Source organism: Nymphaea colorata, chromosome 4 (genome assembly GCF_008831285.2).
Source record: "Nymphaea colorata isolate Beijing-Zhang1983 chromosome 4, ASM883128v2, whole genome shotgun sequence".
Lineage (NCBI taxonomy): Eukaryota > Viridiplantae > Streptophyta > Magnoliopsida > Nymphaeales > Nymphaeaceae > Nymphaea > Nymphaea colorata.
The window spans coordinates 3,523,759-3,538,976 of record NC_045141.1 but is presented as its reverse complement, the minus strand read 5'-3'; the positions used below and the strand labels follow the sequence as shown (position 1 = coordinate 3,538,976).

General features: G+C 39.3%; 1 protein-coding gene across 1 annotated transcript; it reads left to right on the top strand.

Moving 5' to 3' along the window:
• Nucleotides 1–6,140: 6,140 nt before the first annotated feature.
• LOC116252983 (probable N-acetyltransferase HLS1) lies at nt 6,141–9,230 on the top strand. The gene is made up of 3 exons (XM_031627661.2): nt 6,141–6,363; nt 6,446–6,633; nt 8,207–9,230. The coding sequence occupies exons 1-3, from the start codon at nt 6,196–6,198 to the stop codon at nt 9,057–9,059; spliced, it is 1,209 nt and encodes a 402-aa protein (XP_031483521.1). The 5' UTR covers nt 6,141–6,195; the 3' UTR covers nt 9,060–9,230.
• The last annotated feature ends 5,988 nt before the right edge of the window (nt 9,231–15,218 follow it).

The window sequence follows — 15,218 nt, the reverse complement described above, 5'->3', positions numbered from 1 at the left end:
TCTGGTCAGACATCTATAGAGCAATGCAGTGTAAGCATGACCACAAAAATCTTCTGCATGTGGTGAGCAACCCATCTCTTGAACAACTGCAAAGTCCTAAGGTTCATGCAATGTCTCCCATCCATAAAGAGTATCAAATCCATTGTGCATAAAATCATAGTAAATTGCAGCTTCTTAGTAACTTAGACATTTATCCATATTTAAGAAAGCCCTAAAGTTAAGGTAGATATCCAATAGATTGATATGATGTTATCCTTCTTCTATGATGTGCCAAGTCTTGATGCCCATCATGCAGATCAAGAGATCTTTCATGCAACATAGCTCAGGGTTGACCAATACCTTCTTGTCTGAGTGATCATCAACATCACCAGTTAGGAAGACCAAGAATCTCTCAACATTCATCCAATAGTATAGTCATCTCACACCGAGGAAACCGAAAGGTGGATGAATGGGGATTCCATCACTTAGCTAGTGACTTCCATCAACTTGTCTCTTTTCCTACCTTTGCCATCCTTTGTAATCCCCAATCCTCAAGGTGGTCTAGGAATATACTAGAAAATTAACGAAACCAGCTAGAATGCTAAGTAGGGGCCACATGATTAGAAGGAATGATAACATGATCAAACTCTTCACTATGAATATATTAGATAAGGTGATCAGGGGAAAATACTCAATCATCTATCCAAAGAAAAAGGAAGGAGTGAAGATCCTCCTCACAAAGCACTTGATGGATTGGTAACTAATAGTGAAGAACGCTAGATAGGAGGTAAACCATAGAAATAGAAAGAGGATGAATGTTTTGATGAAATGGTTTTAATCAAACCATAAAGGTTTTATTTAAAAGATCTTAGTTCCTTAAAACATGCTGAAAAAATATGTCAGCCAGAAAATATCATAGTGATTGATAGACTAAGAATAGTAAAATGAAATGAGTTATTATTTTGAAAAAATAGCTTACCTAATCTTAAAAACCAGGGACCATAAAATAACATTACCATAATTTAAATAATCAACAACATATTTGAATGCTCACCACAACACTCCCCAAAGGATTATTCTATTATGTATAAGTTTTCTTTGGAAAAACAGCTTTGGAATACCTAATCAAGGCATTGGATTATAAGTCCAATTTGTCCAATATTAAAGATTTGCCGATATAATTTGGACTGGAATCCATTATACAGGCATAGACTCCTCCATGGGATTTTAAGGGTAAGAGTTCTTCAATCTCCTTGAGCACTGGTCAATATACTTGATTTTCCTAAAAGGTCCATTAACATTGACAAGCAGGTTTATTCAACTCAACAGGTGGTCCAGCTATGAAGTTTACTCCCATACTTAGGCCCGATGTATAAACCCCACAACATGATGACTAGGCCAAATAGATGGAGAGTTTTTGAACACATGCACCTCTAATGCGATGCCACCTAAGATGGGGATTAAAAAAAGTAAAGAGTAATCACTTGCATACATTGTTCATAAATGTCTAAATTGAGAAAGATAGTAACAATCCGAAGTCTAAGTGAACATGAGAAATTGCTCATTAAAGGGCCCTAATTATGGTAGCATACAATCATACCCTATAATATATGACCAGCTGGGTATAAGTCTAAGGCTTCTATGGTTAATCATGTGAGGAGCTGGTCAAAGAGTCATATTTATAAAGTTTAGACAAAATAGAAGTAAGATTTAATTAGACGAAGTCAGGTCCCACCGTAATTGCCAAAAATCTATAGGCATAAGAGGAAGGTCAGATCACATGTTTTGGGGTTCTAGAAATGATATTTAAAGATCTCAATCTCTTTCATTTTGCAAATGCAGGACCAAGGGAGATGGGACTGTCCTATCGCAAGACACTTTTACTGGGGTTACCATACCAAGAATTGAATTTGTATCTCTTAATATCTGAACATTTTGCATATTATTAATAAAAACACCACATTAATATGCTGCTCTTGTGACCCCGATTAATACCGAGTGAAACCCTAAGATTTTTTCTGGGGACGTGAATGTAATTTTTAAAGAAGTCAATGGTAGATTATACTATGATTATGGATTCCTTAATCAGAACTATTAACTCTTTAATCACCCAAATAATGATGGATTAAGTTAGTTAATTATCTGATTAAGCTAATAAATCTAGTGATTAAGTACAAAGTACAAACACCCAAATTTTTTATATGTCTAAATGCGCATTTTACCGTTATCCCATTGTGGTTATCAATAGGATTTCTAAGCATTTCAACTATAGGAACTAGAAGGCTAAACCCATTTCAATGCTTAACACCTAGACCAGGGTCACCTAGATTGTGTCCACCTTAACAAATGACCATTTTGCCCCAATCCTAAAAAACCTTCAAGAACTCTAAGAATTGCTACAGACTAGCTCAGTGAGGACATTTCTCAATCTTTATTGGTCTATAGGAATGGTTAGAGTCAGCCTGGTAGCTTTTCCTTCGCTCAAACAAGCCTCTAACTCAAGTCAGCTCATTGAACTAGATCACATGTCATTCTTAGACCACCAAGACATTGTCAAACTTGGACAAGGCCAAGTTATGACCCTCCCACTACAACGCAAATATTTTCAATATTATTTTCAGTTCCGGTATTCAAGTTTTAGTTCTAAAGCAGTTGTCCCAGTAGCACACTATCAATTTCTCACTCATTTGCTGGGTATGAGCTCAATTTGAACTCAACCGAATAAGTTAGTTCGCACAAAGCTGGGATCATACTCTTTAGTGCAAGATCCAAGTATTCACGGCTCAATTCAAGTTAATTCATCTTGGATTGTGCACAAGTTTACTAAGCTTGTCCTTATCCTGGCATGTCACTTAGTAAGCAACTCAACTTTGATATCATTTCATATCAGTCTAGGAGTCAAATTTCAATTTTTTCACACCATTGTGATTGGATACGCTTAATCAATGTACTACCAAGTTCAGTTCGTTGTTGACAAAGCCGGTCAGGTTGACTCAGGAATTGCCTTGGTCGGCTAAGGATCATCGTCTCGTTGGGCTATGAATTATGACCCAAGCGAGTTGGCACCAAAATTCGAGTGATTCAGCCAAGAATAGGCCGACTTATTGGATCGATGACTCCGATCAGAGCCGCCTGAGTTTGGTTTTAACTGCTTTAAGGTGTAAAAGTTCATCTTAAGTTCTTAATCCTATTTTGCTTGTTTCTCTCTCCTAAAAGCTTTTATTAGGGATATATATATATATATATATATATATATATATATATATATATATATATATATATATATATATAAACTCTCCCCTTAAGCAGGGGCAGAGGGAAGGGGGGGGGGGGCGCCTAGGCCATGGCCCCACCCTAACTAACCAATGATTTTTTTTTTTACATTGAAAAAAATATTATTTTTTAATTTTGTGATGTATTTTTTATATTCAAATTCAGTTTGGCCCTACTCAGGTCTAGAGGTCGGACTCCCGGCTTACCCTTAAAGAAAATTGGGGCTCCGCCCCAGCCCTTACGCTAAGTTACCATCAACTTGCTAAGGGGAGGCGAGGGCACCTCCCTGCTAGCGTCACCAGAGTCACCGGGGGAGATGACGGCACCTTTCCGCTACAAAAAGGAAATTTGGTGTGGGAAAGGCTACATCAACCCCCAGAGCTGGCGACGCCACTGAAAGCAGGCCCGATGCCTTTTTTTGTTTTTTTTCTTTTAAAGTGCAAGGAACGTCTGATCGTTTAGATCAAATTCTTCCTGCGAAGCGTACCCCTTATGCTAAAAAGGATTTTCTTGTCAAAAAGGAGGCGTAAGAGGAGATTATATATATATATATATATATACACATACACACTCTAGATCACTTGTTGGTAAGAAACAAAAATCAAACCTTTTAAATTTGTGTTAAAAAATATTTTTAACAAAATTTGAACATATTAAAGTGCTATTTAATATAAATCATGTTTTAATTTACGTTATTTTTACAAAAAAATTGATTCTTCTACTATCAAAATTTTGATATTATGAGGCATTCATTTTCGGATTGTCAAAAAACATTTTTAAAATAAAAAATTGGCTAATTTAATAGATGTTTGTTACCAAATCACTTTTAATATCATACTTATAAGGTTAAATTGCAAAATAAACGCTTCAATATTTAATTTAATAGTTCTGATTTTTGTCCCTCAGCTAAGTGGCTTGTTATTTAGCAATGTATAGAAGTCGAACAAGATGATACATGCCCTCGATGGCGAATCTAACAAGATGATAGTTATCTGGCAACTGTCAAGCCCTTTGGCGGGATTGAAGGGTGATTTGACGTAGATAAGCATACGAGTAAAGGTTTCAGAAAAGTAATGCTAAGTTTCTGGTGTACAAGATTCAATATTAAATCTAAACGTACGTATATCCGAGTTTAATCTTGCTTTCAAACATATGTTTTGACATGCCAACCACGTTTTTGTGGTAAGTTATTTTAAATAATCATCAATTGAATTGGTGGAACGAAATATCTAGAGTGCAAATTAACCAAATAAATTCTGTAGATCACATTTCTGATGGGTTAAAAAGTGAACCCTGAGGCTTTCTGTTCAAAAACCTGATGCATTATGACTTCATTTAAAAAAATACGTTTCGGAGGTTTAGACTAGGCTCACGTAAACGAATTTTGACAAGAACTTATCAGTCACGAAACTGCCGATCACCAACTTGATGGTGCTATCAAACTTGGCAGTCCGAGTCTCCCTTATCAGTTACTGTTTTCTGTTTTAGTTTCCGTTGGATCTTCGTTATTAATAAACTCAAAGCACTTAAAATTCTTGTTGAAAATATTTTAAACAATATTTTATTAGATTAACATGCGTATAATTACTAATTTAATATAGAACATGCTTTAGTTAGAGCTATTTTTGGGGAAAATATTATTATTTATAACACAACTGTAATATTGTAAGAGCTGTCAATTTTTTATAATTTAGAAAAAACATTCAAACTCAAAAAATGATTGATTGAATATATATTTCCAATTAAATGGCATCCAATATCATATCTGTAAAGTCAAATTGTACAGCAAATGTATTTTGCCTTTGCGTATCCAAATCAAATGCTTTGTTCAGTAAATGTTCAAATATGTAATCAAAAGTTAATAGAGAACTAGAAAAAAGAAAGGGTTATTGAAATATAATATTTACATGCGGGTCTCATAACAAATGCTTAATGCTGTAACAACTCACAATGCTGGGAATGTAACGCGTAATCTTCAAAGCGCGCGTCCATATTTTCACTGAACCCCTGACTTCTGTGTGTCTCTTCACCACCATTGTTGAGCCCTCCGGCGGCCAGCGCTTGAACAAGTGGTGAAATTTCATTGGTAACAAGCGTAACTAGTGCTGCCTCTCTTAGCTGTAATCACTTTCAGCGCCGTCCATCTACGGGCACTTCCTTCCCAGGCCACTTGGCGGCGCCCCTTGACGCTCCCCCAATTTTTATTAATTAACTTCCTTCAAGGCGCACCGCACCATCCATACATGCATCCCATCATCACGTGTACCATGCATTGCCATCAGAACACACTCTTCCACATACCTATGACATCATCATCAATTGGGGCATGATAGCATAAAGCATCCCAGGCCGCTGCTTGTGCATGCATGTACTATCGCTTGCTTCCATGTGATATCATGCAATCTGATGAAAGTTAGCATGGTATGCATATCAACTTGATAGATGATGTGTGGGCAAGTGCTGGGATGTTGGTATAAGACCACCACGACGACCGATAAGAAGAGTAATTAATGATTGAATATTAAAGAGGGAGGGAGGGGTAAGAATGCGGAGCCGCCGCCATTGCTTTCCATGTGATAATTATCCTAGAAAGAGAAAAGGCTGAGGGGGAATAGGGTCAGCTTAAAGAGGAGTGGCAGGTTAATCGATGCACACCTATCCACTAAAATCAACGCAAACGAGAGAAGGGGATGGGAGGCGTCGGAACGGAAAGGAGAGAGAAAAGATTGCCCCTCTAACGGCCTCCGGCCCCCTTCTCTCTCTCTCCCTCCCTCCCTTGCTTGCCACGTGATTCAGGGTTTGCGGGCTTTAACCGCTGGACAATTTCCCTCCTCTTTTGCTTATTTTATTTTCGTATTGCCCATTGTAAACCATTTTGGTCTATATATACGGAGGGGAGGGTTGGAGCCTTCAAAGCCAGAAAGAGAGCGAAGAGCGAGAGAGATGGAAGACGTAGTGATCAGAAAGTATGATGAAGTGAGGGACCGTGAGGGAGTGGAGTCGTTTGAGAGGAAGTGTGAGGTTGGTCCTAGTGGGAAGACTTCTCTGCTAACTGACTCAATGGGCGACCCCATGTGCCGAATTCGTCACTCTCCTTCTTCTGTCATGTTGGTAGGCCTTTTGTTTCCAGGAGTTCATGTGTGTTCACTTCTTCTTCTTTCTGAAACTTAGTGGCCTTTGAAAATGAGCACAGGTAGCAGAAGTGCGAGGAAGGGAGGGAGAGATAGTGGGGGTGGTAAGGGGTTGCATTAGAACGGTTACCTGTGGCAGAAAGGTCCCACGAAACGGCAGGAGTGGATGTGAAGAGAGTGATAACAAGCCAGTTCCTGTCTTCACCAAAGCCGCTTACATTCTCGGCCTTAGAGTTTCCCCTTCTTACAGGTGAAAACTGCGGTTTACATGTGGATTCTTCTCTGTACTTTTTGCTTATGTCTTCTGACTTTTTCCTGTTGTTTTCTTTTCTAATGCTTTATTGTTGTGTTTGTTATGTAGATTTCTTTGTAAACTTTCTTGTTTTGTTACAGTGAAAAGGAAATGTCCATGTAAATGGATTGGTTATCCTATTTCCTCTGTCTTTTCTGTTCACTCTGCTGTCATTCCGTTACCTTCCTCGGAAGTCCTCTCTCTCTTCTCTGGCTCTGTCCTGCCGGGAAATTATCCTACCTCCTTTATCCTAGCAAAGCACGCTTCCTTTTTTACTTCCTTTCCGACAACTTATGACCCATCATACAATGGCGCTTCTGTTTCTTAAACCAAATACTGTTTTTCTCTTCCAGCATTTCTCAAGTTGGTGCTGCTTCAATTGCTTAGCTACTGGATGGTTTACTTGATCCGGTTTGGTTTTCATTCCATCTGTCTTCTGTATTTAATTTATTGTCCGTTTTGTAGGCCATCCTTCAATTGGTGCCTGAGACAGGGATTTCTTAATTTTCTGACCCTAGAATACTTGTGTTGCTGGCAGTGACTCTGTTCCATCAATGGGTTCCCTTTTTCTTTTCGGAAATCTGGATTCTTTTCCCAACGAGGCAGTTTTCTTTTTTCTACCAGACAAAGTCAGCTTATGTCCAAAGGAAAACGAAGCGTAGCTGCTCCCCTTTTTTCTCTGTTTTTGTCCTTCTCCATTTCTTTTAAACTCCTCCGTCCCTTTTTTGTCCCAGCAGTACATTCTATTCATTCATTTTAAGCCTCTGCTTAATGATCTTTCAAATTTTTTGGAGGTCCAGAAGGCTGCGTTGAACCATCCACTGTGAACTGACTGCTATTGCAGGGAGCCCTTTGTTTGCTCTTCTTCTTTGTTTCATGAATGTCTTTAACGTTTACTTTTAATGTTTCTGTCAGCAACTCCTACGCTTCCCAGTTTACCTTTTGACGAGATAAGACGAGTAAACAGATGGCCATTTTTATATCTGCTTTTCAAGGTGGTTCAGTCACGACGTTTGTCTTTTTTGGCAAGTTTTCAATCATTGCTCTCTGCTTCAATAGCTATCACGACCTGCAAGTAGGCAAAACCCCGTTCTCAGTCTCTCTCTCTCTCTCTCTCTCTCTCTCTCATATATATATATATATATATATATATATATATATATATATATAAACGGCCAAGCTGCACTTTCCGTTCATCTTCTCTTCTACTTTTTCCACTTATAATAGTGGAAATGCGGAACTTGCTTCTCAGTTTTCCCTTTCTCCCGTCCCCAGTCAATCTTTCCCCAAAAAAATTGCAGAAGAGTGAATGATTTCTCTATTACCCAGGAAAATTTCTCTGTTGGAAAGATCTACACTTGTCCTTGCACACTCTTAAATTATATAAGAACGACAGAGGACCGTTTCTTTTCGTCACCAATCGCTGAACTGAAAAACTTATTCCTTCATCTGTAATGTTTTTATGGTCTTATTGCATCTGAACTTGGTTATCTCATATTTCCCTTCTTCTGTTTTCTTCAATATGGTTCAGACGGAAAGGCATCGGCCTGAAGCTCGTAACGCGCCTGGAGCTGTGGTTCCGCGATAGCGGCGCGGAGTACGCCTACATGGCCACGGATCGCCACAACGAGGCCTCCCTCGGCCTCTTCACCCGCCGCCTGGACTACATCAAGTTCCGAACGCCCACCGTCCTTGTCCACCCCGTCCACGCCCACCGGCTCCGCCTCCCCTCCGGCGTCCGCATCCTCCGCCTCTCCTCCTCCGACGCCGAATCCCTCTACCGCTCCAACCTCTCAACCGTCGACTTCTTCCCCCGTGATATCGATGCCGTCCTATCCAACAAGCTCACGCTTGGCACCTTCCTTGCCGTCCCCTCCTCCTCTGTCACCGACTTCGCGTCCTTTTCTGCTGCCCCTCCGCAGTCGTGGGCTGCACTCTCTGTCTGGAACGCCGGCGACGTCTACAAGCTCCAGGTGAAGGGCCTCCCTCGCGCCAAGCTCGCCGTGGCCCGAGCCAGCCGTCTCCTGGATCGGTTCCTGCCGTGGCTCCGAATCCCGTCGGTGCCGGAGATCTCGCGGCCGTTCGGCGGCCTCTTCCTGTACGGCCTCACCGGAGAGGGACCGAATTCGGCTGCATTGATGAGGGGACTCTGCAGGTGGGCCCACAACTTGGGGAGGCAGCGTGGGGCCGGCGTGGTCGTCGCTGAGGTGGCATTCTGCGAGCCGCTAAGGGAGGGAGTCCCGCACTGGGCCAGGATGTCGTTTGATGACATGTGGTGCATCAAGCGGCTGTCCGGCGGGGAAGGCTACTCGGACGGCGAGGTCGGTGACTGGACCAAGTCGCCGCCGGGAACTTCCATCTTCGTGGACCCCAGGGAGGTCTGATGGTTTCCTTCTCTCTCCTAAATATGTCGGTGGTGGTTGTCTCTCCTTAAACATATCGGTGGTGGTGCTTTATGAAGCCTACGAGGAAGAAAGGAAACGGAGGGAGCGCTTTGGAGATGTGCTGTATATATTGGTCTTATCTAGTCGTGCCTTCGAAAAGACGATGTATATTTGCTCAATGTTTGTATTATATATAATATATATGTGCTCAAACATCCTAGATCTTCACCTTAAAAATGGAGAATCTTAACAGAAAAATGAACTTAATGATCCGGTTTTATTTTAGAACTAATTTTACCTATATATACCAAATGATGCGTTAGCTTTTTTTTGGTAGCTTTAATTTTCCAGAAGTACAAACATTATTATTCGTTTTGAGTCGGGGAAATTTTTAAATACCAGCTTTTGCTTGTTTGCGAAATCTCGAATATGGGCGTCATACTAACCTCATTCTTGTTGATAAAAAGAATCTTTTACTTAAACCATGGGAAATCGAAATCTATTTGGGTTGAAGAAAGGAAAAATTTCAAATAGGGCTTTGCTAAAATTCCAAAATACAACCTCCACCTTTGCCAATTACGCTTGTACGTCCACTATTTTTATCAACTACCGAAAATAAGCTTCCAATTATAACGTGTTGATGGATGTGAAACTTTTGTTCTTCTCGCTCGCTTTATCCACCTGTGTTTTTCTCATGTTCAAGGGCCAACATCTGCTTCCTTCCTTTCAACTCAGCCTTTTTGATTCCTCTAAATTCGTTTGATTCCTCACGGGTACCTGAATTTTAAATCCATACTTTAATGTAAAACTGCGGATCTTCAATAATCAAAAGCGGCTTAACAATTTTCCCTACCTGTGATGTGAAGGGGAAAAATGTGTTAAGCAGTAGGGCCCACCGCCAACATGGATCAATACGGGGTTTATTGTAGGCAAGGTCAGTAAGGGGAATTTGGAACGATCATATATCCCTAGGTAACCGACTCGGAAATTTTACCCACTCTTTAAAACATTAATTTAGTGTTTAAACATAGGTCCATGTATATGGCCAGATCCAAGTCACTGCATCAAGGTTAATGAAAATTTGTGAACTACTTATATAGTGGTCCATCGAAAAAAATTTCTGTTGTGAGTGCTTTCATGTTTCGAGGGAGGAGAGATGGGGAAGGGAGGAAGAACTGGAGAGAGAAAGGAAGACTAGAGGGAAGGGATGAGGAACTTGAGGGAAAGGTTAGAACGAAAGAAATGGAGGAAGGAAAAGGGGAGAGCGGGAGGGGGGAGAGACAGAGAGAGCTTGGTCTCTCCCAAACAATGAGAATCCACCTTTTGTACCCTCTCTGATAGAAATTGGTAGAAACCAGACACTTAGGTAAGAAGTAAAAATTAGACACTTTGATTGTGAAATTTAAAATGTTTTTTTTTTTTGCAATAAAACCTTATTTATATGATCTTACGATATGTTGATGCAAGACATATACTAAATTGATCATTTCTTACACTTTAAGATTATTTTTATTATAAGAAACAATGAATGGCCTACATAGGATCATTTTGATATAAAAAAGTCTACATTCTCAGAAAAATAATAAAGCATGTTTTGTATCAAAATAGCTTTTATAGCTTATATATATATATATATATAAATGTGTATTGCTATGTGTTAGATATTGCTGCATGGCTGAAAATTAAAATTGTATTAATAAAATATACTGTCATATGATCATTAGCAAAGTAGCTACAGACCGTATGTACCATACATAATGGGAATCGTCTGGGACATTAACTTTAAATAGATAACAATATAAAGATTAAATTGAAACTGTGGGAGCCAAGTAGTTTTAAGTGATTGAAATTCCCCTCAAAGAGTAGAAGTATTATGGTTTAAATAAACTAATTTACTTCCTTTCTTTTCCTCTCTCTATTCTCCTTTGATAGTTAATTTAGTCTCTTGAAAATATCTTAACGTCTATATTTCCAGCTTAATTCTACCCCTTTACAACTTTTAAAATTAACTTCTTTGATTATTTCCATTAAATCTGGTACATAAAGATATGACAGTTATCTTATCATATACATACATACATACATATATATATATATATATTTCAATGTCTTAAGTTAGATTATGTCAACAAGAGATCTTTCAGGTTAAATTTTGCCATGTAGTGGCCAAGATTCTTATTGACCATTACATCAATATGGGAAAATTGAAAACTGAAAGGAGAAAAGAGTGAAAACACTTTCACATGTCGTTACGTTCTTCCTCTCAAGACGGAGAAACAGAAGATAAGATTTTGTTTGTTCTATCTTTTGTATAACAAGAATAGAGTAGCGCAGTAGTTGTTATTGGATCCAAAGGAGCGTTAAACCATTTGAGAAAGGCCCTCTGACATCTTCCACTTGCATATTTTGGACGAAAAACTGCTAAATTAAAGCTGATGTTTTCCACAAGCGATTATTTCTCTCCTCTTGAGGGAAAGGCCTTCTATGAGAATGATCTTGGGAAAACACAAACTGAACCCAGACTGCCGAGCCTCTTAGATGGACAACGCCATGGGAAGAGTTAGATGAGACAAGAGGATGGGCAGGTAACTGGAAAAAGGAGCAAGTTTCTTGGCAACCATTGGTGAACGAAAGACTCTCATCAGAGTTTTGAGTTCCACTCTTTCAGCGAAAACTTCAATGTTCTTGTGGAAACAGATCTGCACTTCTTTACAGATGTGTCCTCAATGGGAAGCATCAATGTATTTAAAAAATGAAAAACAATAGAAAATAAAATCAGTTTCTCGATGAACAGAAAAGAGATACTCAAGCATGCAGACAGTGTATGTATAAAAAATGTGGCGTCAGTAATTCAACTCCGATCACCTCCTACTCGTCCCTGCATCCAACCTTTCAAGTCCTTGAAGGGATTCCTAGAGCATTGTCACCTGTTCAAGGTAATCCTTACAGATAACTTACAATATTAATCTTTCATCAAGGCCTAATTAGAAGTTCAATAAAATAATCCACCGCTAGCTACGACCTCGAAGACATTATCTCGAAATGGGGCGAACCACAATTGCTACATGAGCGGTTGAAGAACCAAATTAACCCTCTTCTGAGCACCCACCACTAGCACAAGGGAAAGCAAATTCTTAGATACACTCTAGACAGCAACGACAGGCCGGTCGCTGTTGGGGCTTCATCTAAGTGATTAAGTAAAACATTGGATTTTTTCGAGCTTAAATTACCTAATCTGCTAAATCTCACTCCTAAACAGATTTATTTCCACTCTTTATTTCTTTACGATGAGATGATTACCTTTATTTTAAAATTTCGTTCAGTTCATATTACCCAAGGCCGGACTTCCTTCCTTCCTCGATTGCATGCTGACATTTAATTGAGCGACCCAATAGTGTGAGCAGTGATGTTAGCCTATCCTGCAGGAAGGATGTCAAATCAGTTTAGGAGTGTGATTTGACAGATAACCTTGACCAACAAACAAGGGGGCAAAGCTAAGAATTTTTGGTCGCAAAGGTTAAATTATAGTTTTAAAATTTTAATAAGAGTCAAAATAAAAATTTCAAAATTTATATATATATTAGACTAATTTTTTTGAAATTCATATATAATTTTTTTTAAAGTTTGTAAAATATAAAAGGGCCAAAACTCCTGCCGGCCCTCTTCCCTCTGTCCCCTGGCAACAAGGGGGTCTGCTTCATACATATAGCCATAGGACCAGCCAACCCACCTGGTCACGTTTCACATCAGCATGTTAATCAAGTGCGTTCCATTCTAGGCGGTCATCTTTGGGCCCAGCAACGTGAGTGTGGTGGTAGGTCCGTTTTCTTCTTGTCCACAAGGAAGGAGTTGTGCGTGCATTTCTTTGTGAACCCTTTCGACCACGTTTATAAATCAAATAATTATAATAAGACAGCCTGGGAAGAAAAAAAGTTGTTCTGTCTAACCTTTATTAACGGCATCATTAATAGTTATTGGGATTACGATGATTGTGTTTAGATGCGTCATGGTCATCCCATCTTTGCCACAGATCATCATTTAAAGTTTTCTAGGTTAATTATTTAAAATGGGTTTGGCAAATTCATGAATTTCTTTGCCAAGTTCATGAACTTGATTCAATGTGATGAGGAAAGGTGGCCAAGAGATGCTACAATGAAACATGAGGCGTTATGTATCTGTAGCGATCCAATATTTCTTACTTAGGCCGACTAATTTTTCTGCCCCCGTGATAACTGAAACATCAATTGAAACCCTTCTCGCCATGCTTAAAACCTGAATCTTTTCCTCTTGTTCATTCTCATCGTTATTTGCCTTCACAGTCCAATCATGTGGCCATCACAATAACCTGCCCTTCCCTTCCTAGTGCTGGATCAATGATTAATTCCTGATGACAAATTCTGGCTGCAGTTGCACCTCTGTACTATACCACTAGTGGCAAAGAGAAGAAACATAGTGAACCAGTGCACTCTCTGGTCTGCACACGGTAGCAGCCAACAGATGAACAAGCCCAGTCCCTAATAGGGCCTGAGTTTTGAAATTCGTTCCTCAATAGTCACAATTTGTTAGTGTTTCATAAATCTCGGATTCATAAAATGATGTGTTATAATAATATTCCATGAATCTACACAAAAGAAAGTGTTAGATTAATGTTTGTTAGCTGAAGGGGCCATCTGCAAATATAAAATCTTGTTACTATTCTACGAATCTGCTCTAAAGATTTGGGCCAAACACCTTCAAACCAAATTTGATTTAGCCCAGAAAGGGAGAGAGAGAGAGAGAGAGAGAGAGGAAGTTAAGTTAGACATACCGAAATTAGAGGTTATGAGGTCTAAAATTTGAGTCCTCATTTGCAGTCTTAGCAGCTATGGAGAAAAACAGTCAGTTAATCAAAAAATTTGTCACAAGGACCACATCATCTAGGATTATCTTTTTGGTGAGAACGAATGCTGCCATCGTAAACAATAATATGCTTCAATACTATTCCGTATCTGTTTGGATGTTTACATAAATAAGAAAAGAAAGCATCCATGTACCGTCCTATTTTTCCACAAAAGAGAAAATATATTCATAAAATTGCACAAATGACAAGTAGATATAAAAGCAAGGTTCATTGGCACGAGCTGTTTGTGATTATGAAAAACCCAATAAATTTTGTACGACGAACTTCTAATACGAGTTGAACAATTTGGTGCTTTCTGGAGAAAGGATACATCCAAGGTGAATTGCGGATTCAATAGTTTTTATGTTGGCGACTGCAATCCAAATAATATTAAGTATTGTTGAAACATGTAAGTCTTAAGTAGCAATAGTCAAATAAATGGGAGAACCTCGTCATGTCTACCTATGCCTTTGTAAATATGGCCTTGCTTACCAATAATTCATGAGGTTCCCTAAAAACTAATTGAAATAAGGATCACATAAATCAATGTCAGACATCGTTGGCAACTTCGCCGGCCCTTCCTGAAAGCCAACAGTAATAAAAAGTCGTTTGTGAAATCTATAAACAACGCTACGAATTAAAAAGAGGCCCAAGTGGCACCAATAAGAAGGACGGAAGTTGGCAAACAGACTGTCTCACACTGCATTATCTTTAGTGTTGATCAAGTTTTATTGTGCACCTCATTGCTAAGGACCCCAACAGGAAGCTTCAACAAGATGATGTGGTTCATGGACAACTTGGTTGCCCACTTGGTGCAGTGGAACTAAAGTTTTGTTTCTTTCTTTGGCCGTTTTTGTCCACTCTGAAATATTTAATTTCCCAAATGTATTTCTCCACATAATTCTTGAGATGATTATTTGTATTTGCACTCTTTGAGTACTTGGGTACAACGTGCATGGTTGTTTCTGCATGTCAATGGGAGTTGAGTCAAGCCATCCAAAAGTAATGCAAAGTAATGGAGCAAGGCCTCTTGAACTGTTTGGAGTGCGTATTGACATGGCGACTGCGAAACGAGTAGGCAGCAAGAGAGAGAGAGAGAGAGAGAGAGATTAAAACAAACCATGGAATTACTGATGCGTGGATCGACGGCCGTTGGTAAAGGTCTAGAGAAAGATAGGGGTTTGAGTGGCCGTCTATTTTATTGGACTTTTCCTTTCAAAAGACAGGTTCCTGCGTACTCCTGCCGAGGGATAACACTCTCGTGTCCCTTCAACTTGTAG

Bases quoted from the DNA above. Each gene is read 5' to 3' on its own strand.
- LOC116252983 (XM_031627661.2), top strand. From the start codon at position 6,196: ATGGAAGACGTAGTGATCAGAAAGTATGATGAAGTGAGGGACCGTGAG. The intron at 6,364-6,445 runs GTAGGCCTTTTG...AAATGAGCACAG, and splicing joins CTCCTTCTTCTGTCATGTTG to GTAGCAGAAGTGCGAGGAAG. The intron at 6,634-8,206 runs GTGAAAACTGCG...AATATGGTTCAG, and splicing joins AGAGTTTCCCCTTCTTACAG to ACGGAAAGGCATCGGCCTGA.